This window comes from Diadema antillarum, unplaced genomic scaffold (genome assembly GCF_040938485.1).
Source record: "Diadema antillarum isolate AM-2024a unplaced genomic scaffold, OU_Dant_1.0 seq00000987_RagTag, whole genome shotgun sequence".
NCBI classification, from domain to species: Eukaryota; Metazoa; Echinodermata; class Echinoidea; order Diadematoida; family Diadematidae; genus Diadema; species Diadema antillarum.
In genome coordinates, this window is record NW_027271827.1 from 212,001 (window position 1) to 237,994 (window position 25,994).

General features: G+C 39.4%; 1 protein-coding gene across 2 annotated transcripts; it reads left to right on the plus strand.

Annotated features, from left to right (window-relative positions):
- The first annotated feature begins 1,004 nt into the window (after window positions 1–1,004).
- On the plus strand, window positions 1,005–25,787 carry LOC139742216 (uncharacterized). Of its 2 annotated transcripts, XM_071652792.1 has the most exons (6): window positions 1,005–1,241; window positions 8,361–8,429; window positions 9,002–9,103; window positions 10,706–10,762; window positions 12,803–12,880; window positions 15,846–25,787. In XM_071652792.1, the coding sequence occupies exons 1-6, from the start codon at window positions 1,031–1,033 to the stop codon at window positions 25,175–25,177; spliced, it is 9,849 nt and encodes a 3,282-aa protein (XP_071508893.1). In that variant the 5' UTR covers window positions 1,005–1,030; the 3' UTR covers window positions 25,178–25,787. The 2 variants fall into 2 exon arrangements, with proteins under 2 accessions (XP_071508893.1, XP_071508894.1); XM_071652793.1 differs by lacking the exon at window positions 10,706–10,762.
- Window positions 25,788–25,994: the final 207 nt, after the last annotated feature.

Here is a 25,994-nt window from a genome sequence, read left to right on the forward strand (position 1 = left end):
AATATGCAAAGCAAATTGGCACAAGGTGGTGTGTATGAACAGATTGACAATGGGTAATAGCAGGTATTTTGTAAGTGCCGTATAACAGGCTCTTTTTTTTCATGTAGAAGGTGTAAACTGTGTATTTTTCTTTACTATGTCTATGAAATGACAATACTTCTGGAAATTTGTAGCAATTGTAATGGCTTTTATTGTATTATTATTATCATTATCACTATATATGATATATATATATTTTTTTTCCTTTGTGTGTGTGTGTGTGTGTGGGGGGGGGGGGGTAATCCTATTTTAACTGGGCTTTTTCAGTCCATCTTTTAACTGTTAGTTTGACCCCCAGGATCTCGCATACTGATTGTGTGACTTATGCAAAATTTGCATTGAGGTCCATTGAGGTATTAGCAGTGCATTCATGTTTTCATTCAAATGAGCAAATGTAGAATATGCAAATTATGCAAATATAAGTTACCAATGTCTGGTTATTTTTGCTATTTTTGTATTTTTCAAAGAAAAACAATAAAAAGTTTGAGACAATGTAATGACTCAAGATCATAGACTTCCCTTTTTAACATGAAGTGATTTGTAAAGTAACAGAATATATTAACAGTAATTATCAGGTGAAAGTACCGAAAAAAATGATAAAAGAGTAATCTGCAGTGGTTCCAGAGAAGTCGCAAAATCATGACCGGGGGTGGGGGGGGGGGGGAGGAGGGGGTCAAGGTGACCTCCCAGTTCACATAGGGTTGAATGAATGCCAATGAATCATTGTCAAAACAAGTAGTAAGAAAAAGAATGTACTAACATCAACCAGTGGAACCAGTAGGCCTAACAGGGGAAGAAGATACATAAAGCATGTATTGAGGATGTAGCCTACAAACAGGTAACATCCTCCTGTACATGGAGCAAAGTACTTTTGACAGTGACATTTCTTACCAGTTTTCAGCTGACAGCCTTCATTGTTCTTCAGTCAATTGTAGTATTTATATGTGCTTCTTTGATTTAGATTCGAGAAGATAATGGCAGAGGAGCTGTGATGCACTGGATTGATGCCCGTGACGAGAACAAGTGTAACTGGATGCGGTATGTGAACTGGGAGGCTGAAGAAAGCGAGCAGAATATGAAGGTGTATCAAGAGGAGGATGACATCTATTTCTTGACCACTTGCCCAATCCAAGCAGGAAGTCAGCTTCTTTCCTCTGATCCAAGGAACAGAGGGAGGGAGCCAAGAAGCAGAGAAGCAGCCAGTGAGTCAACAGCTAAACATTCATTTGTACATGTTGACATGCCTGCAACAACTTAACATGACCATCACTGAAAGCATGGTCTGTACAAAGCATTTGGGCCTATGCATTTTGTATGGTACTTAATGAGCTTTCAGTGCAAGGTGTACAATTATAGTCAAATCTGTGTCACAGTTATTTGCACTTACAAGTATTGTGCAAGCTGGTAGCATTCTTGCCAGGCGTATCTCACATGTCAGTAAATAGAAGCTGAGCATATTATTCCAACATGCCAGCCATTCCAGCCATAACATCACCTGTGAAGTTACTGTCTGGCCTCCAGTGTGAAGACACTAGAAGCCCAGCAGGCTTTGTCTCCGATGTATAAGCAGTGCTGTGTAAGTCTGGTGTTGATGTGGAAGCTAAAGTGAGAATGTCAACATTAACAAGAAGAAAGATTTAAGATTTAAAAGAATGTGTCTTGAGCCTTGTGTTACATAACAGATGCTGGCTTGTGAGGCCACTAAGGTCATGTTTTCTACTGTAAATGCACATCCAGTTAACCTTGTCCATCACAAATAGTGTACACACCATAGAGGGATGAATTTCCAGCTATCTGTCACACTAATGTATCCCATTGCGAGCCAAATGTTGTTATAGAATGGGTAGCGAGAATCCTGCTATCTCATTGGTCGAGAGCTATGTGTTTATTTATACTGGCCGCACACTGAGTCACAGTGGTAAACATGTATCGCGCACTTGTAGCAAGAGTACGCGCACTTGTGACAAAGGTTCGCGCATTAAGCAAGCGTTCGCCACTCAGTACGAGCCGCCTATTGGCTAAAACAGCCATGCATCAGTTTTTACTGATGCATGGTTGGCCATGCGTCCAGTAAAAATTGATGCATGGTTTTCGGGCTCTTGTCTACGGCAAGCCAAAAGAAAATGCATCCAGTAAATTTGTCATCGGGTAACACGATTGGAAAATAGGTTTTTGGCAAGAAAATTACCCATTCTATAAAACAGATGACGCACATGTCTTTTCGTGCGTCAGTCGGAATATAGTGTGCATGCGGTAACTATGGAATTTAGCCTAAACTCACTCGGCTTCGCCTCATGGGTTAAGCATTCCATAGTTACCTTATGCACACAATTCCGACTGACGCACTCGCACCTGTGCGTCATTTGTGTACTGACTTGACTGCTCCACTGCATAATTCATGCAAAAATTGGTGACACAACAAGCTGCATTCCGTAGACCTGATGACCAGTCTCCTCTTGCTGTACTGAGGGCACCAGTCAGAAAGTTAAAGTGATGTGAAGGAGATTAAGCAAATAATCAACATTGGTGAAGGTGATGGGACAAACTATCACTTCCGAGGCGATCTGGATGTAGCTATCTTTCCGAAGTGCAGATGAGGAAAGATAGCGTACACATTCAGATCGCCAAGGAAGTGATAGTTTGTCTCATTGCCTGAAACTAAAAGTTGATTATTTGCTTTATATGGCCCATTCTCAGTAAAAGCGTTCAAATACGGAATTTTGGTGTCGCCGACATTCCATGACAGTTTGCGGTTCCCTGAAACCTATTAGATACTATTTAAATGTTTATAATATATCACGAGGACTTTATTTGTTAAAAATAAACACGATCAAATGCGGTTGTCTGCCTTTTTGTATAAAATTTTGCTGTTAAACTTCGTTAAGACCCCCAAAACGCAGTGTCGCCGGCTATTTCAGAATTATGTTTTATTGCTCCTCTCCGTCCACAAACATACTTTCCAAATATCATTTTCATGGACGATGAGCATATCATATGTGCTAATCACAATACTCAAAAAGTTCCAAAACTTTTATTGACTTCTGTTTTTATAGCCTTTTGAAACCTGTCGCCAAATTCACCGCCAGATATGTTACCAGTTTCTTTAGTGTTACAGCATTGCGAAAATAACAAGACTATGCAATGACCCTGTGTATATGAAACCCTGAGGATATACTTCATACACTGCAAGTACTTAGATTTTTTGTGCAACAGCTCTTTATTGAGAATACGGTACAATGTTTGAAATATCGGTTTTCTACACTTTTATTTGGACAGATACGTTACATACTTTTCATGCCACCCACGGCGACAGATATTGCAATATCAAACAAATTGTATATTATACATTACTCCTCGGAATGACGCATCGATTCAACATTAAAGTTTAGTACAAGTGAGAAATATTTGGTAGATATCGCTCTCATAATAATATGATCGACCATATACGTTACCACAGATACGTTACCCCAGATACGTGACCGAATTTTGCTCATTGGTCTTGTGCTTTCTGGGGATCAAATCTGGTCAAAATTCATCCCTACACATTACATGCTTCGTTTTGTTGGACCTCAGGATTATATTCTTACACCAAAAGGACAGAGAGGTGAAAAAGAGCAACACTTCCACATGATTTTTCTTTGTGCGTCAGTGTCTCACAACTTAATGCCAAGTTTTCCGACAGATACGTTACCACATAATCAAAATGCTGAAAAGAAATTGTAAATGGTTTTACAAACAAATCGTTGTGTGCTCATAAACTCCAAAGTTCTATTCTATAAAACCCAGCCACTTTCACATTCTATGCAACAACTTTGAACGTTTATTTTACAAGACGAAGCTAAGATTCAGCATATCAGTTTTTTGCTTTTCAGATTTAGCAGATACGTTACGTATAATTCAGGGCACCCACAGTGACAAATAATGTTATGTAAAACAAAGTGTTTATAAAATAATTCTGCATAGAATGACGCTTCCATAAAAAAATTAAAGTTATGTTCAAATGAAGAATATTCAGTAGATATTGCTCTGTAACTTCACCGACAGATTCATTTACGGTACGCCAGATACGTTACCAAACTTTGAAAGAGTAAAAAGTAGTTTATGAAACGCTTCCGAGAAAAGTTCCAGTGTTCTGTTGCATATTTATTCTAGTGTTTTTCAACATATGAAGAACTACTCAAGATTCATTGATAAGTTGAACAATTATTTATTCATTTTCATTAAAAGGAATGAGCCAAATACGTTACCATAGGTCAAACAACTGTTTAGCACATCGAGTTCATAGAGACTGTACCTCTTTCCTTCTAAGTGCCTGCAAAAATATATATTTTAAACCTTGTTTGCATTATCCATCAAAACTTAATGAATATTTATAGTCAGATGGATAAATACATTCAGACGTAAGATGAGAATATTCTGTGAATGAAGAACTCAGCTTTCACATTTAGGGCTCTTTTCCACTACATTTCATAGTTTAAATATTACGTACAATGTTTAAAATGGTTAATTTGGGCTTACATTATTCATTTTTACATCAATTCATGAGGTGAATAATTAAACAGGTGATATTTATTAATTCATACACAACTAAAATTATTACTTATATCTTACCAGATACGTTACCAAAGGTGATTCGATGTTTTTCAATAGTTATTTCCCCGGGAAAGCAATTCATATTTGTTTCCTGTGGAAATTCCAGATCGGATCGTTCCGTTTGCATGATTTGTGGGATTCGAAACTTTATTTGTAAGCGAAATTTGCAAAAAATACAAAGTGAATCTTAAGGTTATATTTCATTTCAGCAAAAAGCATATTTCAACCTACCACACAGAAATAATTTCTACCAATTAGCAAGGGATGACAACATCTTTACCTCTTGAAAAATCCCAATATCTTTAGGGGGGACAGATGTCTTTTCCTGAACAGAAATTGGATCAAAACAATAAATTTAATTCAGAGTTAGGAGTCCATTACAACATGTAAATTTGCGGTAACGTATCTGATTGGTGATCAAAAATCATATATGATGCTCTATTTCAAATCATTTTTACTCAATGAATGGCCATCATTTAGAATGTTCCACTTTTTGTTTCGTATTTGACCGGTTTTGAAGTTTCCGAAAACACATCTTTGAATGTATTACTTTGTGGTTGATTTTTCGGTTTTACTCACATGGAATTGAACACTTAATCTGAGAATGGCCCATATTCCACATCTAGTGTCCTAGATATTCCCATTTTATTCCACATCTCAAACCGTTTTAGTTGTTTTTAGGTCTCCTACCTCAGGGCTTAGGTTACTTTAGATGTATGCGTGTAGATGACAAAACAATGAATTTGGTCCGCGCATTGCGCGGCACCGAAATAAAAATGCATTGCACTGTGTACTATCAAGTGACCTAGTTAAATGATAGTCCACAGTGCAATGCACTTTTATTTCGCGCTAACTCATCTCGAGTTAGGACTGTATGAACTGAAGAGATCAGCGAAACAAAAGGGACTATCAACATAGAGTGCAACCAACTTTTCTTCCAGATGATGTGATGGGCAAAACTACGCTTTATAACGTGATCAGCTCTTGACCAATCCTATAGCAAGATTCTTAGTATGTGGAATATAAATATACGTGGCCAACAAAATTAGTTGTGCAAAGACACATACCCAATGTTCAATAACTCCTTCAGTCTAATATGTATGCACCACTGCTATCATGAACATCATGTAAATGGCCCAAACTGTCAAAAGGAAAGCAGCATTAGACTGAGTTGACTTACAAAGGTACTGTTCAGTCCTGATGACCAAAAGATACTCAATGTCACCAAGATGCTACACTGTATGACATATATATTACCAGGACCAGGTACCACAGTAAATATGTTGTATTTGTTCATCATGAGAGGTAAAAATAGAGGGCAAATAGTGCTTTGCATGGCCATTTACCATCCTTGCTGCGTAGAAGGGTGCACCACCATTGGTTTGATGTCTGTCATGAAGACATACTCTCAGATGAATGTGGTATAATGCATCGTTGAGTGTAAAATGCTCTGCAAGATACCACTGTGTAGAGTGCTACATTTGAACAATCTTAGCAATACATCGTGCATGTATTACTGTAAAACACAATATATTAGCAGCATGAAAATTTCGTGAATTGGAGGCGAAAGCCTTTCCTGCAGCATGAAATTTTTGTGAATTGCCAGTGGCATCCAATGCATATTAAGTAGGCAAGAACTTTCGCATGCATTTTAATTTCGCGAATGTTGGCACTAGCGAAATTAAAATGCACGCGAATATTCCTCGTTTTACAGTATCCTAGATTGTACGCTGGTATACATACTTGTTTATATATCAGACTGAAGGAGTTGTCAGTGATGTGCATTTTAAATGAAGAAATAGGAGAAGATTTGAATCGCACCCTGAAGGTCATTTGCTCTATAAGCTGTTATTTTTGTGTGGGTTTAATTTTTGTGGAATTTCATGAATAACTCTTATTCTGTAAATTCAACAACACAAATGTCTCCATGTGCTAGGGTAATAGTGCACTAACGACAGCCTTAGTGACAATTTGCGAAAACAACATCTCGTGAAAATGTCCATTATTCCCCAAAATATGTGTACGCAAAATAACAGCTTGTACAGCACTGGTCCCATTCCTCTTCTTTATAATGTAGGTTCCTGTATTGACTGGTATATAGCTATTGTATCAACTTCTAATCTTCTAGCTGCAGCAGCTATACACTGGCCTCCAGATTGTTCTTCAATCTACCAATCTTTCTCTGTTCCTTGTGATTATCCCTAGTAGTCATGCTGAATGAAACCTGGCACATTAACACACATCTGTGTGCTAGCACTGTGAAGCATTGGAGTAATAGTGCACTCACCTCCTTACAGTATGAATTCCTGTGAACAATAAAGGGATGCAAAATTTTACCTCTCTGAGAAACTGGTAAATCTGATATACCAAGTGGAAGGTGACTCTATGTAATATGTCAGTTCGGGAGTTAGCTCATGTGCACATGGGTACGTATGACCTTTTTTTTCCTCAGACGGTTGGGCACTTCACTAAAGTGAGATCATGCATTTTATAAGCTTGTCCTACATAACAATTTATGGAATTCATCAATCATGTTCGAACAAAAAAATATCTTTAAGAGAAGATCAAGTGACTAGAATGGTCCTTCAATTAACACTTAAAATTAATATTAGTAATGATGATAATAATAATAATAGTAATACCTGGTAATAATAATAATAAAAAAAAAAGATAAATATCACTTATAAAGTGCTTGATTCTAAAGTTTCTAAGTGCTATTAAAGCATCTTGTATTTGAGGAATTCAATCTTGAAGTACTGTAAATAGCAAGACGTAACAAAATACAGCAGTCATTTCATTATTTTGTACCAAACGTATTGACAATCTTTTTCTATTGATACTGCCAAATATCACGTTTGCCGTAAAGCACCATGAATGTGCTGGCAATTACCATTTATAGGAATTACTTTGATAATCATATACGTCTCAGATGCTTATCTCAGTGAATTTAAAGCCAACTATGCCCTGTTGGTACAAATTACCTTTTCTCTGTTCATGTGCATACTGGAACCCTGAACTGGCATTTCGATCTTATGCAGAGAACATTCAGCTGCTCACTGCAGTAAACTCTAATCTGATTATTCTGTCTTTTAACATTCACCATTTGTGATCCTTGTATGTGTGGCAGTTCTCACAAGTTGGAGCTTATTGAGAATGAGAAGAGAAGAAGCTTTTCACTCTTTCTGTGCAATGCCAGCGTCTACTTTGCCCACTTTGATTATTGTCTAGGTGCATAGAGGTGTGCAGCCAGATGTGGCTTTCTACATCAGCTGTTGGCATTAAGCCAAGGCTGAAGCTAGAATCGTTAGGTTCATGAAGGTAGCTTGCATGGACAATCTTGCAGATGTGTTATCCTGTATCCTGCTGTGGTAGTTATGTGACCGCAGCTGCATACCCTACTGCCAATCATGCCTACTACCAATCAGACCTACCGGTACTTTGTATTTTTTAGATCTACTCATATTTTACCTTGACTATTTATTTCACATAAATACACCTCTATTCTAGCTGTACCCCCTCTTCTTTTGACATCAAATTATTGGTGAAATGTATTACCCTCTCCAAATCTGGGGTTCCTTTATCATAACTATGCTCCATTTGCTTTCTACCCAGCAATACAATATGTGAAATGTTCTTTAAACTTTTTGATTATTTATAAAGAAAATTTGCTATCGTGTATGAGAGCTTTATAAATGATAGCCACTCTTCATTGTGTTTTTACTATGCAGGTTCTAACTCACATGAGCAGAAGTCCACACTGCAAGAATCAGAGAGCAGTTCTTTCAGTGATCACAAAGGTTGGTTCAACCTACAGAACTTTCACAACATGCCCAAGCATACATTAAAGTGTAACCCAAATAAACTACTACACACACACAGACACACACACACACACACAAAAGATGTGTGGTACTCCATGTGTGCATTGCTGTATCTCCAGGGCAGTAGTACAACTCGTTTTTCTCCCAGATATTATTAGTCAATGCTATTCATACATATAAGAACATATAAACATTGGTTTTGTAGTGGAACAATCCTGATGTAGTTTTCATGATAATTTATTAATTTATTAATTATTTTTTGGTGGGGGTGGGTGTGATTTCCCAAGAATTCTCTACCCAACCCCCTTCCCCATGGAGTGAAAATGATAAAGGTAGATGATACCTGCAAAAATCAGAAAAGCTGTTACTATTGCTTCAATGTATTTTATATTATCAAATGAGGAAAACCTTTAGCATTAGATAGAAATGAAAATACAGAAGGGGGACTGTGAGATGGTGCCTCACTGTGTTTTCTCAGGAATTTGAAAAAAAAAAATTAAAAGGAAATATGTTTTTTCCCCCTTTGTTCTGTTTCCATTGTATTTTAGACAAGGATGATGCTGGCGACTCTGAAGGCAGAGAGGATGAACCTTGTGATGTTGAGATCTTGAATGATGACTCTGAAGTTGATGAGGCAGTTTTAGATGCAGGTACATTTCCTTAGATTTGTGACACTTCACCTGCATGTTTGTGCTCACACTGTTACTTGCAGGGTGCCCCAAAACCTCACAGTAACTTCCAGCTGTCTGTACTTTATTTACAAACCAAATATACCACAGCATGAGCCTCACGTTACCCTATGAGTATGCCATAGTTTAAAAACTTTTTACAGAAAAAAAAAAAAAAAAAAAAAAACCTTTTTACAGCATGTATGTTTTTTTTTTCCAGTGGATATTGGTTATCTGTGCCAGGGAATAAGTAATTTAAAGTTGTAATGGTCAAATGAGAAAACAAAGATGCTGGCTGGTTGCTTTGCACGCACGTGGGAGAAAAAAGACCAAAACACACGCAACTTTAATAGAGACAGCTACTGTATTTCACAGGAAGAATATTTGTTGATAGTTTCAAATAAAATACATACATGTAGCACAAGGCAGGGCAGTGCATGTTTGCTTTACTTTGTTTGTGCAATGAGGCAAGTGTCATTTCCATAGTAGCTCTTTCGGTGCCATGTTTGTAGGCCTGACTCGGGTCACGACTTGTCAACTTCACATATTTTGCTCAAACTGAGTGATAAATCACAATATGTCACATAGTATGTCACAGCACCTCAAAAGCATCATGTGTAATTCTATTCCTCATGCATATACTCATGGTGACTGAATAGTGCAGTTCCATATGGGGATTTTGCAAGAAAATTCTGATTTTCTATCGAGTTTGCGTCTTCAAAAAGTCATGCCATCCTCAGACCTACTCATGAAAGTAAATGTGAGGGTTACCTTGACCAAGAATACAATTTTGCAATGTGTTTTGGATAGTATTTTGAATATTGGCCACATGCAAGAAAACTAGCTATGGCTTTGTCATAACATTTTCATCACAGCAAAGGGTGTGATTTTCTCTTCAACTTTGCTGTACTGTGTTTCTGGCATAATGCTTACATAAAAGGTTACATGGCTTTGAAAAAACCCCAATGATTTCTAAAAGTGCTCATGTGTTGAAACAGGGGGTTTATACTGTGGCATATAGAATGTTAATAAGTACAGTGTAGATGCTTGTCGTGAGTTATGGTTGCTCTTCTTATTCTGTGGGTTAGTTATGCCATGAATGTTTGAAAAAAGATACTACCAATACCCACTTGCATGTGGTGCATTTACCAAACCGCTGTATTGATAGTTACAAACCTGGAGTTCTTTTCTGATCTTTGCTTCACATGTACTTCTGCCCCCTTTGTCAATCGATTTTTGCACAATAGTATTATCAGTATGCTAACAAGAAATTATTTGAATTACTTTGTACAGTAGTATTGTAATGAGACATAGTGTTTTACCTGCATTCTTTATTGGTCTCATATTGCATTACATTGTGTGTTGTATAATGTGTGAGCACTGTGTGTATACTGACTGTTTCATGTTTTTGGAATGCTTGCCATGATCTCCTTTCTGCTGCTAGCTTCCAGAGTAAATCTTTTACACTGGAAATTTATGTCATACCTGTCATAGTTTGAATATTGTCGTGATTATGTTAGAATATATGTTTCCACAAGAGAAATGCAACCCTGTCATTATATACATATTTTTGCTTTGGTTCAGAGCCTGTGGTGTGTACATGGTATGAGGATGTGCAGGAGTGGGCTGAAGGTTTCATAGGTGAGCTTGAGGCACTTTGCCCAATTCCTTTCAGATTTGCAATAGTCTAGAAGCATGACAGGCACCGTGAATTCGCTTTTTTTTTTCAGTTATTATGGTGTATCTCAATTGCCATTAATCATAACCTTGTCGTCAATTGCCATTAATCATAACCTTGTAGTCATTTGCAGACAGAAGATGGCATCATGATTACGAATGTTATGTATATTCACTGAATTCATTGCCTGTCTTAGACATGCTGAATTTGTGTACAATATCAATACTTACATAATGATTACAAGATAATGAACTGATAACAGAAATAAATTACATATAAAGGAGTGTATTAGGATTGCTCAGTGCTGTAACAGGTGGCGCAAAACCAAAGAATTGCTTAAAAGAAAGCTTTGTTATTCCCTATATATGTAGGAAGATATATGCTGTAGCAGCAAAGGCTGCAGAAAATGAGAGAAAGTAGCAGTCTTGGCAAGTGTAATGCAATGAAACAGACTCCCCTGCCCCCCACCCCCCCCCCCCCCAAAAAAAAGTGTTGAATAATTAGAGTGTTTACCATAATGTTATGAACTATTGTATCCTTAAATCATAGACCTTGCACTTCTCTAGTATTACTTCTTTAGTAATTTGGCTGATTAGATTTGTTTTATGCTTCTATTTTTGTCACTAAATCTGGTAATCTTAAGATATGCATGCGCACAAAAGGGCACCTTCCCTCCTATCATATTCTCTCATGGGTCCATAGAGGCAAGCCTACCTTTGTAGGTCCCGATTGACCAGGGTTTAGAAATTACTGTGAACATTTTTGTTAGCTTGTTCAAAGTCATTTGAATGCTGGATTGAAAATTAACAGCTAAAAATGTATGCTGGGATCCATTGAATTTCTTTCCCTTCAAAGTGATAACCTTGCTACCCCAAGTGCAAAGAACAAACTTGATTCATTTTCAGCTATATTCTGTGTGCATTTAAGCAACATTTACCCCCATTCAATTTTCCAGCCAGAATGGCAATTTGAAGGTACTGAGTATGTACAGTTATATTTTCATAAAACAAAATGGTACAAAAAGAATACTATTTTGTGAATGCTCAATTTCTATAAATATAAAAGTTTTGTGATTCACTTCTTCTATATGCACAGTGTATAGAATATCTTTATGTTTTGACCATTTCCTGACTCAATATTGGGGTGATAGGCTTTTGCTTCGCACTACAGATGTTTTAAAGGTATAATTTACCATAAAAGCTTGCTATCTGGACCTTCACAAAAATCCTTTCAAATCAGGGTTGCTTTCATTCTCTTTCATCATAGTTCATGCAGGCCTGGTTCATGTCCATGTATATTTCTGTTTGCTTTGTTGTTTCTGTTATGGCCCTGTCATGTGTATCTGTGCACCTTACACAATACATATCAGACTACAGTATGTTATATTTGCCAGCTTGACATACCTGTGTATAAGTGTACATGTACCTACAAACAGAGTGTGTATGTGGGGGGGGGGGGGGGGCACATTGTAGATAGCTTTATACAAAGATTCATTTTTGTACTCTGATTGTGCTTGGCTTTTATATGAATACATTTAGAACTACCAAGGACAAATTGTCCTCTTAGCGCTTGTAACATGAATCAGCTTGACTCCAGACTGCCTTCAATATCTCCCTCTAGCTAAATTATATGTTCACATAGTAGTTTATATCTTCCCAATGTCATTTTGTATGAAGAAAATTGCCCTGTTTCTTTTATCCCTAAGAAGTGGGCAGAGACTAAATATTGTAGGAGATTCAGGACAAACTAAACAGCATGAAAATGGAATTAAAGGCTGATGTATTTATGTTGTAAAATTTTCAGTGATTGGAAAGACAACTAGTAGTTGCTGAAACTCCAGAATATGTAACGTGGATGTTTAATGAGAGAAGCTGTGACGGTTTCTGTCTTAAATGTATTTTGGTAGTCACAGTTAGATAGATTTGTACTGTATGATTTCTATTCACAGTGTGGTTGATTATTATTGTATAATCTATATACTCTGGCATTGTGTCTTTCCACAGATGTGGATGCTGATGCTGATACAGATGATGGAAGTTGGGTCAATAGGAAACAGAAGCTACCTGCACAGAGTGGAGAGGGTAAGTTTTAGTTTCATGTTCTTTTGATGAAACCAAATTTACAAGTATTTCCTTCCGTTTAAAAGCACTGTGTTTGCTAGCATATACCATGAGGGTGGCATGATTATTTTGTCATTCAGATTTAGTCATTTTCATGTCAATGATTTTTGGCCATATAGATTCTTATTTCTCTTCATTTGTGTTTTCTTTTTGCTTTGTTGTCATGTAGTGAGCACTAATATGGCAGTTTCTGTAACCAAGTCGTTCATGGCAAATACAGTCAACCTCGCCTAAGTCGAATCTATTGGACCGCCGAAAACATTTCGACTTCAGTGGAAGTCCAATTTTTTTTCGACTTGTATTTCCTAACGAATAAAGCAGTGTCTGTTTTATGTTTTTATTGGCCCTGAAATTACAGTAGACGGCAGTAATATGTTGTAATTAATGTTTTTGTTTTGTTTAAGTTTTAAAAAAGAATCCTGGAAAGATTACTGGACTGCGATAATCAAAATGCGTTGCATGTAATGTCTGCAAAAGATTGCCAAACGAACGCTTGAGTTCTGGGGCGTCGTCATTTGTTTTGGGATGTCGTTTTTACTTTTGCAAGAATTTCAAAACAATTAGAATTTTTTGTGAACCTTTTTCGCACAATGAGTCATGATTTATTCGGGATTTGTTTTCGAAAATGTCTTTAATGTCTCGTCATAGCGCAAGACCTTCGCCAGACGTGTGCGATGTTCGCAAAAATCTTTGTGAAACCCCGAAGCTTCGAAGAATGTCTCGCGCATGTTTTTTGATATTTCCCGATGAATTTTTATAACGCAGTGTCTTTTTATGGGTTTTTTTTTTTTGGGGGGGGGGGGGCAGAGTTTATTTTTACAGTAGACGGTAACAATATGTAGTATTTAGTGTTTTTGTTTTGTTTTGAGTTAAAAGAAATCGTGAAGCTCAATTATTTGACTGCAATAATCAAAATGCGTTGCATGTAATGTGCGTTTTTATGTGGTCACGTCGTGAGGGGCAAAATCTAACATTCACATTTTAGTCTGCAAAAATAGCCAAACGAACGCGGGAGTTCAGAGGCATCATCAATTGTTTGAGGATGCCGTTACTTCAGCAAGAATTTCAAAACTATTTGTTTTTTTTTCTTTGCGAATCTTTTCCGCACAGTGAGTTATGATTTGGTTGTTATTTGGTCTTGAAAATGTCTTTAAAGTTTCGTCATATGTGCATGACCTTCGTCAGACCCGCGCGATGTTCGCAAAATCTTTGTGAAACCCCAAACAGACCCCGAAACTTTGGAGAATGTCTTGTGTATGTTTCGCGAAATCAGCGTAGTCCTTCCGATCATTTTACGACACAAACTGCAATACCTGTTCATGTACCTTTTGAAACATTCTCACAAACTTTTGGTGCATGTTTGATGTATGACCCCTTTAACGCTCTATGTTTTCTGCAAAACACATAGCATACTACGTAGTACATCCACACATCAAGCAACTATACACTGTATATGAAAACGAAATTTTTGATATTAAAAAAAAATCCCAAAATACACTTTAAATTACTCCAATGCATGCAGAAATTACATTTGAAACTTAAGATAATGTGTAGGGGAACCTAGATAAAGAATGATGCTTGTGAATTATAGGGTAGCCCTAGGTCATCAGAAAAAAACCCCAACAACTAACGGTCCGCACACACATACGCAACAGAGAAATGAAAGGGAAAGAAAGGAGAAATACAGGAAAGAGAAAATCTTCAACTCAAGACAGCTATCACTCCTTGGAAACATTCTCCAATGATTATTGAAAAATTTATGTGGTTGCATTTCCGTGGTGTGTTTTTCGTTTACGTAACTGGCTGTATTTTAGCAAAAGTTCACGCGACATTTACACATACATCATGAGAACTTGGCACAAACTGTGCAAAAATGCGTGTTTTTGTTTTGTTTTTTTGCTTCATTGTCGGAACACATTCGGATAAAAACTTCTGAATGTCGGATTTTGCTGTTTGTGTCCTTCGCAAATCGTTTGTGTGCTCCTCGAAATCTCACTGAGCTGTGAATGTTTGCGAGCGTAGCGAATACTTGGGAATTGTAGGATTGTTTATCAGTTGCAATCAAATTCGTAAACAATTGCAGTCAAACTCGCAAACTGTTTTTATTGTCGGAAAGAGTTTTTGTTGTCGCAGAGAAATTTTGAACATGCTACACTCACAAACATTCGCCACTTAGTGAGATTGGTGGCTTGTACTGGATTTTGAGAGTTTTTTCTTCTTCCTTCCCCCCCCCCCCCCCCACCCCGCTGCGCCGCCCGCACGTGGCTCGCCTCTAACCTGGTATATTGTGATTTATGTTCTTCTCAGCTGGACATCAAGGATACAAGGGATATTAGGGTTCGACCCTTGGGAGTATTTTATCACAAAATTAGTGTTTTTTCCTTCGTTTATTTATTAAAGAATGAAAGAATGCTTCACTTCCATGTTTGAATGACGTACGGGAAAAAAAAACTTTGACTTGTGCGATAGAAATAACATGTATTTACACAAATCTGGACTCGAAATTATCTTCAACATAGACGAAATTTGACTTGTAAAACTTTGACTTGTGAAAGATTATTTTTAAAGATATAAGAAAAGAGAAAATTGGGACTTTTCTGGAGCTTCGACTTGGCCGAGTTTTCGACTTGCGCGAGGTCGACTTAGGCGAGGTTGACTGAATGTAATCACTATGTATAGTATGTTGTGCTCATGACCTCATGAGTTCTCTGTACTGTGAAAAGAATCCTCAAATGTGCAACACAGTAACCTTGTCAATTCAATCTCTTTATAAGTGGTGCTTCTACATTTGTTCTTTTTTTCTTTGGGTCAATTCTTTTCAGGTTGTTTTCCACATTTTACAACAAGGCTTAAAGTCAAGCTAAATGTGTTACAAAAAGATAAATGTTTTGTACCTGAAAATTGTGTTAATTTCTTTTATGTACAGGTCAGCTGTCAGAGCAGCATCTTCAAAGTCAAGAATATGGAGAGCTGTGTAACAATGGAGAAACTCACCAGCAGCAGATGTCAAAGGGCTGTGATAAAAGTTCTGAGAGAATGTCCAGCAGTCTTCCCTCTGGCAGTGATCATAATACGTCCGTACTTGAATTGACTACAGGAGCAAATGACATGAGAGATGACTCTGAAGAGAAGAAAGATAGTGTTACTGCAGGTGAGGAGCCCTTCAGAGAAGATTCAGAACTGCTTGATGAGAAAGAGATGTCTCCTAATATTACAGATGAGGAGGAGAAGATGACAACTGAGAATACGGCATATGCCAGCACCTGTCACGGAAATCTCTTTGAAAAGTTTGCCCCAGTTGTTGATGGAAATTTGCCTCCTAAACAATTAGAAAGAGGAAATCTTTTCCCAGAAACTAAGTCAGACATTGCTGAAATGTATGGAGGGAATGAGACAGGTCTGCCAGAGTATATTGCAGATGAGAAAGACATCTCTTTACAAAGTGCTTCATGTGTAACCCCTGATGAAAGTCATTTTAAAGATGATACTGACAGCGATCAACATGTCATGCCTGTCACTCACATGCCACCCCAGGAAGATGCCACCGTTGATGGTAATGCATGTGAAAGTGGAATTGACTCAGATATTGATGTGGTCGGCATAGAAGAGGATAATAACCAAAGTGTGAGAAAGATGGATGATAGGTCCTCACCTGTGCTGGACAAGTGTAACATAGATGATGGCATGTCACAACAAGTGTGGAGGCAACTCATCTGCAATATCTGCCGTAAAGCTTGCCACAACAAGCAGGCATTTGAAGAGCATCAAAAGACACATATTAGCCAGTGCAAGATCTGTCATATATCCTTTGTAGATGAGGAGAGTCTTGCTCAGCATATGAGAGACCACAAAGAGAGGCCTTTTGTCTGTGGCACTTGTGGGAAATCATACAAGAGTCAGTTTAGTCTCAAAGAACATGAGTACAGTCACACAGGACACAGGCCATTTGTCTGCCCATTTTGTCCAAAGGGATTCATGCGTAATAAGAAAATGAAGCTACACATCAAGAAGGCCCATCAAAAACTACTTCGTGCAGCACGAAAACCACCTCCGCCTCCCATCATGCCTATGCATGAATCTGGACTCAAGATTGCAAAGGAAATAGACTCAAATACTGCAAACAGCCACAGCTGCCTTAATTTCACAGCCCAAGATAAAATTGCACTTGAGAATCACCAGTGTAGTACCACACCTGAAGGTAGTGGCAGTGATGAACAGTTACAAGATCAACTCGAGAGTGAACCCATGCAATTCAAGTGTAATGTGTGCCAAAAGAATTATCCAACTCAGAAAAGCCTGGAAAAACATGCCAAAATTCATCAGATATGGGGATCAGCTGCAAGTTTACAAGCAAACTCCACCTGTTCGTCTCCACAAAGTAGTGATGTTGCAGAAAAAACAGGAAATGACACTGGTCCTCTTTGTGAACAGAGTATGATTGGTCCTCGTCCGTACAAATGCCAGCTCTGTGAATCCACTTTTCTGGAGGATTCTCACCTACAAGTTCATGTTGAGATTCACAGCATGGATGGACCCTGGATCTGTGTGGTATGTAATAGATCGCTGAAACAGAGGGCTCACCTCTTGGAACATGTATATACTCATTGGGGTTACAAACCATACATTTGCTTGTATTGTCCAATGGACTTCAAGCGCACATACGAGGCGGAAAGGCATATGAGCTTGCACAAACAGCAGGAGAGAAGGAAGAAAGCACAGCAGGGTAAAGTAGTGAAGACATGTGAAAGACAAGCCAAAGATCAAGCTCTTAAGCAACTGACTACCAATCAAGTTGTCACCGAAAAGTTGGCAGTGACCAAGAGACAACCAAGCAAAGATGAAGATACTTCAAGCAGCACAAATGAAGGGGATGCTGACCTCAGAGAAACTGTGCCAGAAGCTGTTGGAATGACACCGCAGAAACTGGATGGGAAGGCCAGACCATTTTCCTGTGAGATGTGCGATAAAGCTTTCACAGCGAAGTCTTCTTTGAAAGAGCACTTGTTCTTGCACTATGGGAAGCCTTATGCTTGTGATTTCTGTGAGCGTCAATTTACCAGGAAAGCATATCTGATTAGTCACATGAAAGAAAGTCACCCTGCAGAGGATACCACAGCAGTGGAAGAAAGCATCTTAGATGCAAAGTATGAAGAAGTTATCAACAAAGTCATGGAAAAGCTACCTAGTGTAGACCTCAAGGTTGAGAGAGAGCGTGTAGAAATAACATCAGCTTCGTCAGACAGACCTTACTCCTGTAAAGTTTGTAGTAAGGATTTCCAGTTCTCTGCAACGCTTAAGAACCACATGAAGGTTCATGTGAAACTGAAGCCATTACTGTGTGATTTCTGTGAGAGGAGATTTGTGAGGCAGAGTTACCTTGATGAACACATCCGCACTCAGCACCCACCAGGAACACGCTCTAAGGATCCAAACAAGCCTTTCAAATGTGACACTTGCCAGCTGGCATTTTCTAAGCGAGCTTATCTGAAGGATCACAAAATCCGGCACAAGCTAAAAAAGCCATTTCCTTGCACCTTTTGTTCCAAAAGCTTCCGACGCAGATGTCTTCTTCAGATGCACATATCAAGACACCATGCGGAAGAATATCTTAAGATGACAACAAAATCCAGTGAAATTTCAGTGCGAAGTCAGCTTGCCAAAAGTACAGATAACACATTAAAGATTAAGATGCCATTTGTGAAGCAGAGACTAGCATCTTCCAAGTCTAGTTTTAAGAAAGACCCTCTCATGTGTCATGAATGTGGAGCAACATTTTCATGCAGAGCAAATGTTCGCAGACACATGAGAATCCACAGTGGGGAACGTCCATTTAAGTGTGAATTTTGCCCATGGACTTTCAACCGCAAGGAAGTCCTGCAAGGCCATTTGAAGAAGAAGCATTCATCCATGATGCAACAAGGAAACTTCAGTGATCATGCAGTGAACCAGAACTCTTTCGCAATGAAAGTGCACAATCAAGTAGCAAGCAAAAAGTGCAAGTCTGCTTTCAGTCGTCAGGTTGACCTTGTGAAACATCAGAAGTTTGCTCATGGCATGCTGACAGATGCTAGCAGAAAATCGCCATCAAGCAGTGTCATCAAAATCAAAACCGAACCTGGGCGATCATCATCTGGGAGTGTACCAAGTGATCTACATGTGTGCCATCGGTGTGGCTCAAGGTTTGAAACATTCTGGGGCTTAGAAAGCCACATGAGAGTTCATGAAAAGCATTCAAGATTTCCACGGCCTTTTAAGTGCAAAACTTGTGGAGCTGCCTTCAAAGGACACTCAAACCACACACGTCACCAAAGGGTACATACACCTGAATATGCTGCTGAAACAAAGAGACTTCTTGCATTGATGGATGGCAAAAAGAGCAGAGTAAATGCATCCCTGAAAGCAGAGATAGAGCCTATCATGAAGGGACCTGATCCAAAGGGTGTCATAGATCCTGAACGCCCTCATGTATGCTCAAAATGTGGCACAGCATATAAGTATGCCAGAAATTTACGCAAGCATCAGTCTCGTCATGTGAAATCCAAGGATCGTCCTTTCCAGTGTGACATCTGTGGAATATATGGGAAGTCTAAGATCAGTATTTCCAAGCATAAGGTAATTCATAACTTGCAGGCACCCTCTTCATGGACAGCCAATGCCAAAGGTGGAGCTGCATACCAAACAAAACAAAAGCTGCTCTCTCATATGGCAAGTCATGTGAACCCATCTCAGCCTATCCATAAGTGCAGACACTGTGGTGGAATATTCAAACAAAAGAATGCCCTCGTGATTCATGAGCGTTCCCATGCTAATCTTGACTTAGGCTTAGTGAATGTCAAAATGTCAGAGACTCCGAAGGATAAGCCAAAGAAGAAGTATGTGATATCTGGTTTTAAATGCCCAGTATGCAGAAAAAATTTCACGAAGCGTTCAAGTATGAGTAATCACAAGCGTGTTCATCCTGGAGTTGAGTTCATTTGGGAGGAAGACTTAAAGACGTCACACACTACACCCAGTGGACCTCCATTTGAATGCCATGTCTGCCATATTTCTTTCTCCAAAAAGTCTAGTCTCTCAAATCACCTGCACACTCACCGCAGTGAAATCACCGACATTGAGAATAGTCAAGGCACTGAACATGAGACACAAGATCAGTATGAAGAAGGCAGTGAGGACACTGTGCACTCAGCAGCTCAGGACAGACCTTATGCTTGTGATATCTGTCCTTGCACCTTCAAGACAAGGGCTTCTTTAACTACCCATACCAAGGTTCACTCACAAGATGGCCTGGAAGGTAGAACACATGTGTGCAATATTTGTGAATGCAGATTCATCAGTTCCACAAATCTCAAGAAGCACCAGAGAATTCATTTCGATCAATCACAAACTATGTCTGTTGCACACAGTGATCCTGTCAAGGCTTACTCCCAACTAGAAAATGCTGAGAGCATTGATGTGAAAACAAAGCGTCCATTCAGATGCAGAGTCTGTGGAGAAACCTTCAAAGCAAAGCACCTTCTTGATGATCACATACAAGTTCACACCATCTCTCCAAGGCAGCTTCAAGTTACAGCAAAACATAGAGTTATATCAGCAGCAGAGATTCCAGACCCAAGATGGTTGACAGGAAATAGGGACACATTAACAAGAATGATTGACAGGCCACACCCATGTCCCATATGTGGTGATAGGTTTCGTCTGAAGTCTACCAAGTACAAGCACCTGCGACTCCATAGACAGAGTGAAGGGAAGCCATTTCGATGTGATACCTGTGGTCTTGGATTCTACTCAGTGGGGAATATGACCAAACATGTGAGGCGAGTTCATGGAAGGTTGTATGATGATGTGGAGCAGGCTTCTTCTACTACTCCTGACAGTTATCATTCTGCCACTTATGCAGAGATGCAGCTTAAGAGACAAAATCTTCCAAAGAAAAAGCCATTCGAATGTCCATACTGTGGAGACAGGTTTACCATGAGGTGCAACATGAATAGGCATCGCAAACGGCATGAGACTGGTGACAACCTACCTTATCGCTGTTCACAATGTGGCTTCGGTTTCAAGAGCACAAAAGAAAGAACAAAGCATATGATGCGCACTCATGACAGGGTACCAACCAAGACAAATTTGACATCGAAAATCCAGTTCATTGTCACTTCGTCAGGTGTAAGGAGGTACAAATGTCCTCTTTGTGGAGATTTATTTTCAGAGTCATCAGGAATGTATAAACATCTAAGGGTTCATGCCAGAAGTGCAAACAAGCCCTACAAGTGTGATGTATGCCATATTGGGTACAACACAGTAGTCGGACTGAGCAGACACCAGGGGCGAGTCAGTCATTATGGGCAGAGTACAAAGCCTGCAGCCACACAAGGGATGGGACATCAGGTGAGTCAACAGACAAAGAAACCTGGCCAGAACCAAGTTACTTTGATGCAGCCAACAACAAGGAGAGGTGAACACAAATGCAGATATTGTCCACAGGCATACAAGGATCGCTCATCGCTCTGGAGACATGAAAGGATTCACAAGCTTGGTCCATCTGTAACCAGACCATTCCCATGCAAGCTCTGTGGACTATCTTGCTACACGAAATCTCACCTAGAGCGGCACATGCAATTACATCGCAGAGCACCAGGCTTGCTTCATGCTGACTTGCAAGGAAAGAAGAAATGTGATCGGTGTAAGAGATGTGGTTTGTCATTTCGGACTAGAAGTTTGTTTCTTGTTCACATGAAGCGATGTTCTACAACATCATCTTTCTTGTGTCAACTCTGTAATGTGCCATTTAGTAATCAGATCATGCTAACAAAACATCTTCGACAAGACCATAATGCTTTGCAAAGAGATGTCATCAGAATTGGTGGACGGGATATCATCAGAGAGACTGGACATGACAAGAAATTCTGCTGTGATCAGTGTGATGCAAGATACAAGAGGCCAAGTGAACTGGAGAAACACTTGAAGAGACATGCCCTAGGCCTACTTAATTCAAGCCAGAATCATTCTCAAACCGTCATAAAGACTGATCCTTCAGAGCTCAACAATGATGGCAATGCAGTTTCTTCTGATAGGGATGAAAGATCAAATTCTTCCCCCTCCCATTCACCAGTCCCATCTATCAGTGCAATAAGAAAGAGCTTGTCACCCGGTCGCAAACCCGTTCACAACAGAACTGCAAAGTCTAACAAAGCACGTCCATATGTATGCCAAACCTGTGGCTTTGCTTTTATGACTGTCATCCATCTGCGTAAGCACACCCGTCTCCACAAGGTTGCCCTGACAAAGCCCTTTGTCTGCAAGATTTGTACATTGGGATATAACCGACTTCTTGATTACCATAGGCACTGTAATGTTGTCCATCCATGGAGGAAAGGTTATCCAAATGAGATTCGATGCCCGCGCTGCAAGGAGAAATTTGAAAGCAAGACAAATCTTGTGGAACATTTGGAAAAGCAAACATGTGAGTTTGTTGATGATGCTGCAGAATCTGAGACCCAAAGTGAGACTGTGCCTTCTGACAAAGCTGCAGCTACCTTAGAGGAGAATTCCAATGGCAGTGGGAAGCAGGATTCAGAACGGAGGGACCTTTCGTGTCCCATATGTAATTGCAGATTCCAGGCCAAAACCCATGTGGAAACACACATGAAAGTCCATGATAACTGGGAAAATCAGCCTTTCAGATGTGCAAGATGCAAACTTGGCTACAGTACAAAGCAGCACCTAAGTAAGCATGTAAACATGAATATCCTGTGCTTAAGACTCTCCCAACAACAAGACAGGGACTCAAAGGACTCAGGTGTAGAAAAAGAAGAGCAAAGTAAGGGAATTTCCTCCAGCCATGCCATCGTTCCCAAACGTCATTTTTGTCATCTTTGCAAAAAGGGTTTCAGTAAGAAAGGGCAATTGCGATTTCACCTTGAGCTTCACAAGCCTTCCCCCAGCAGACCATATGTATGTGTGAAGTGTGGACTTGGATACAAGACTGTATCAAACTATGCCAAGCACATGAAATGGGAGCATTCCAAGCCAAAGGGAGAACAGTCTAAATTGACCGCTGCAATATTCATGTGCAGAGACTGTGGATACTCAGTCACCAAGAAGTCCCTTCTACTTGAGCACACAAGAAATGGATGTCCGAATAAAAAGGCAAATCCAGATGCTGAGGCACCCAAAGCATGCCCTGTGTGTGGTAACTACTTCAGTTCATCTAGTATGCTTTGCATCCATCTTCATGGACATGTTTATGACAAACTTTTGAAATGCAGTCAGTGTCCCTTAAGATTCTCTCTTCGTGATGAACTTGAAAGACATGAGAGGGATCATCCAGACTACAATCAGATGCTGTTGAAATTAATATCCACTGAATTCACCCAGAAACTCAGTGACCAGGGTGAGAACAGGGCAGAGCCTGTGCAAGTTAAAATTGAGCCTGGTCTTGAAAAGTCAGTTGGTCCGGAAACTTCAGATAACTCAATTGGGGTACGTATGGATATTGATCATATGGCAACAAAGATAAAACCAGAGCCAGTAGATCAACCCGAGTACAGCTACAGCCTTGGTTCTCTAAAAGATAGCTCTCTGGGAGATTATCAAGCCTTGCTGCCAGATATTTCTGAAAACACGCTGCCAGGTATTTCTGAAAATGCTCTGCCAGACTTGCATTCAAGTGGGGATGTTCAACGTCATAGTACTTCAGTTTCATCAGCGAGTAGACTGGAGAAAATTGTATCTAACCTTGCAGCTCAGAGGCCATCTAGTGATGGAAAGAAACGGCCGTGTGTAGAGAACAAGATGACCCCTTCAGCTGACATACCACCTTCACAGCAGACAGAAATTCTCCCAGAGGCAGCAAGTGTTCCACATCAAGATGAAACAGATGACCTCTCGATTCCGACAGCTGCAACTTTGTCTCTCCAAGTCCAAGAGAGTGTAACAAAGCCATGCTCTCCAAATCTATTAGAGAAGGAGATGCCATTGAAAAAGGATGATATTCATCTCAAGCAGGAGCAACAGGAGCAGCAGGAAATGATTCAGCGTAAACTGTTTCGCTGTAGATATTGCCCATCTGCATTTAGATTGAAAGGACTTTGCATGGCGCATGAACGAACAGTCCACAGAAAAGTCTATTCACGAAGGTCATCAGAGTGTCAGAGCAAGCCTGTAAAAGACCTGAGCAAAATGTCTGTATGTAAGATCTGCAATGCAGTGTTTGAGCAGCAGTCTAGCCTCTCAAGGCATATGCTCTTCAAGCATGGAATCACCATGAAGACCAAACCCATAAGTAGCACATCAACAACTCCATCAGAACAGTTGTCTGGTGAGAAGATACAACCTCCTATTGCACCAGAAATTCAGTCTGGAGTTCCCAGTTCACATTTGTCAGATGATTTTGGCAGCAGTGGTCTCTTTATCACAAATGTGACCAGCCATGCAAATGAACAAACAGTTGCTCCGAGCGAGAGTAGACCTTCACTCCTGAAGCAAAGACTAGAGTCACCATCCATATTCAGCGATCCAACTGTGAGTTCCATGCAAGGTGAAGTTATCCAAGAAGTCATCCAAGAACCACAGCCAAACCCAACATATCGCCATGTTTCACGTCTTGAATCTCTGCTTACAGGGGAACAAACTACTTATATTCCACCAGAAGAAGGCTTCCCTTCTGTAGACCACAGACCTTACCGTTGTGAACACTGCAATTTTGCATTCACTCAGAGGCATCACCTTGTCAGGCATATACGGAGAAAGTCTTGTGCTTTTCATGTCCTGGGCAGGAAAGCAGCCGCTGAACTCAAGAACAAGGGTAGAAAGACTGCTAAGTCCAGAAACTCTAATATTGGCAAGATCAAAATGGCCGACAAGAAGCATCAGTGCAATGTGTGTTCTCAAACCTTTTGGAAGAAGGCAAGACTAGAGAGCCACATGGCAGTTCATGAACTCTCTAAGGTTTTTGAGTGTCAGTTTTGCTCAGAGCAATTTACTTTAGAAGCAGAGTGCAAAGACCATGAGACTGTATGTGCATTCAGAGGTGATGCAATGAGTGATCTTCCAGACATTGATGAAGATGGTGTTGACCTTGGAGAAGAAGATGTAAACTTTGGCTCAGATCTAGAACTGGACCATGCTCAACAAGAGGCATTTGCAGAAGAACCTGAACAAGACTATCGGTTTGGAAGAGATGTGGAAGGGAATGCTTTGCACACAAGGCAAGAGGAGAATGCTTTAGGAGTCCGTATAAAGCAGGAACCATTTGATTAAATGTCATCACCCCAGATGCAATCTCTGATGTGATATTTTTTGTTTGTTTGTGTGTGTTTACGAGTGTGTGTGTGTGTGTGTGTGTGTGTGTGTGTGTGTGTGAAAGGAAATTGCATGTAGACAAAAATTGTCAGATAAAGTTTCTCCATGATTAAATCTTGTACTGTGCAGCAAGTCAGCTACTTAAGCCACTTCAAAATATGTGTTATTTTGGTTGTACATATATCACATCTCAGCAATGACTTTAAGAAATGAATAACTTTTTGTGGCATTCTTTTCTCTTGTCTTGTTCATGTGAATAGTAGGAATGTGTGTGTTTTTTTTTTTTTGTGTGAATGTTAAAGCCATACTGTTATTATGAGATATGGTGTTATGCATTCTTTGTGCTATGTAACAGTCATGTGAAAGAATTATGTGTGAATGTCTCAGAGATAACAGTAGTGCAGCAGCCACAACTGACAGTCCTACATGTATGTAATAGTATATATTTCATCTTTTACCGAATTAAATATTCTGTCCATTTGTGGGAATGAAAACATTTATTTGTGTTATAAACGCCTAAAATAAATCCTTATCATTTGATGTTTTATTGATTTAGAAATAAGAGAAATCGCGATATTATTGTCACATCAAGTTGAATGGTATGTTCACACTTCTTATAATAGTCCACCATCTCGTAGTGCTTCTCTTATCTTTGATGAAATGATTATTTGTTCTCAAGTGGAATTTCGTTGACTGTGTTTAGGGCTGTGTGAATGAAAAATAGCAAAATGAGATAGAAGAGAAATATGATTTGAGAACCTCTACAGTCACAGAT

What these genes read in the sequence shown, in the direction of transcription:
- LOC139742216 (XM_071652792.1), top strand. Translation starts at nt 1,031, where the DNA reads ATGCACTGGATTGATGCCCGTGACGAGAACAAGTGTAACTGGATGCGG. An exon ending in AAGAAGCAGAGAAGCAGCCA is followed by an intron (nt 1,242 to 8,360) that starts GTGAGTCAACAG and finishes TTTACTATGCAG; the next exon opens with GTTCTAACTCACATGAGCAG. An exon ending in TGAGGCAGTTTTAGATGCAG is followed by an intron (nt 9,104 to 10,705) that starts GTACATTTCCTT and finishes GCTTTGGTTCAG; the next exon opens with AGCCTGTGGTGTGTACATGG.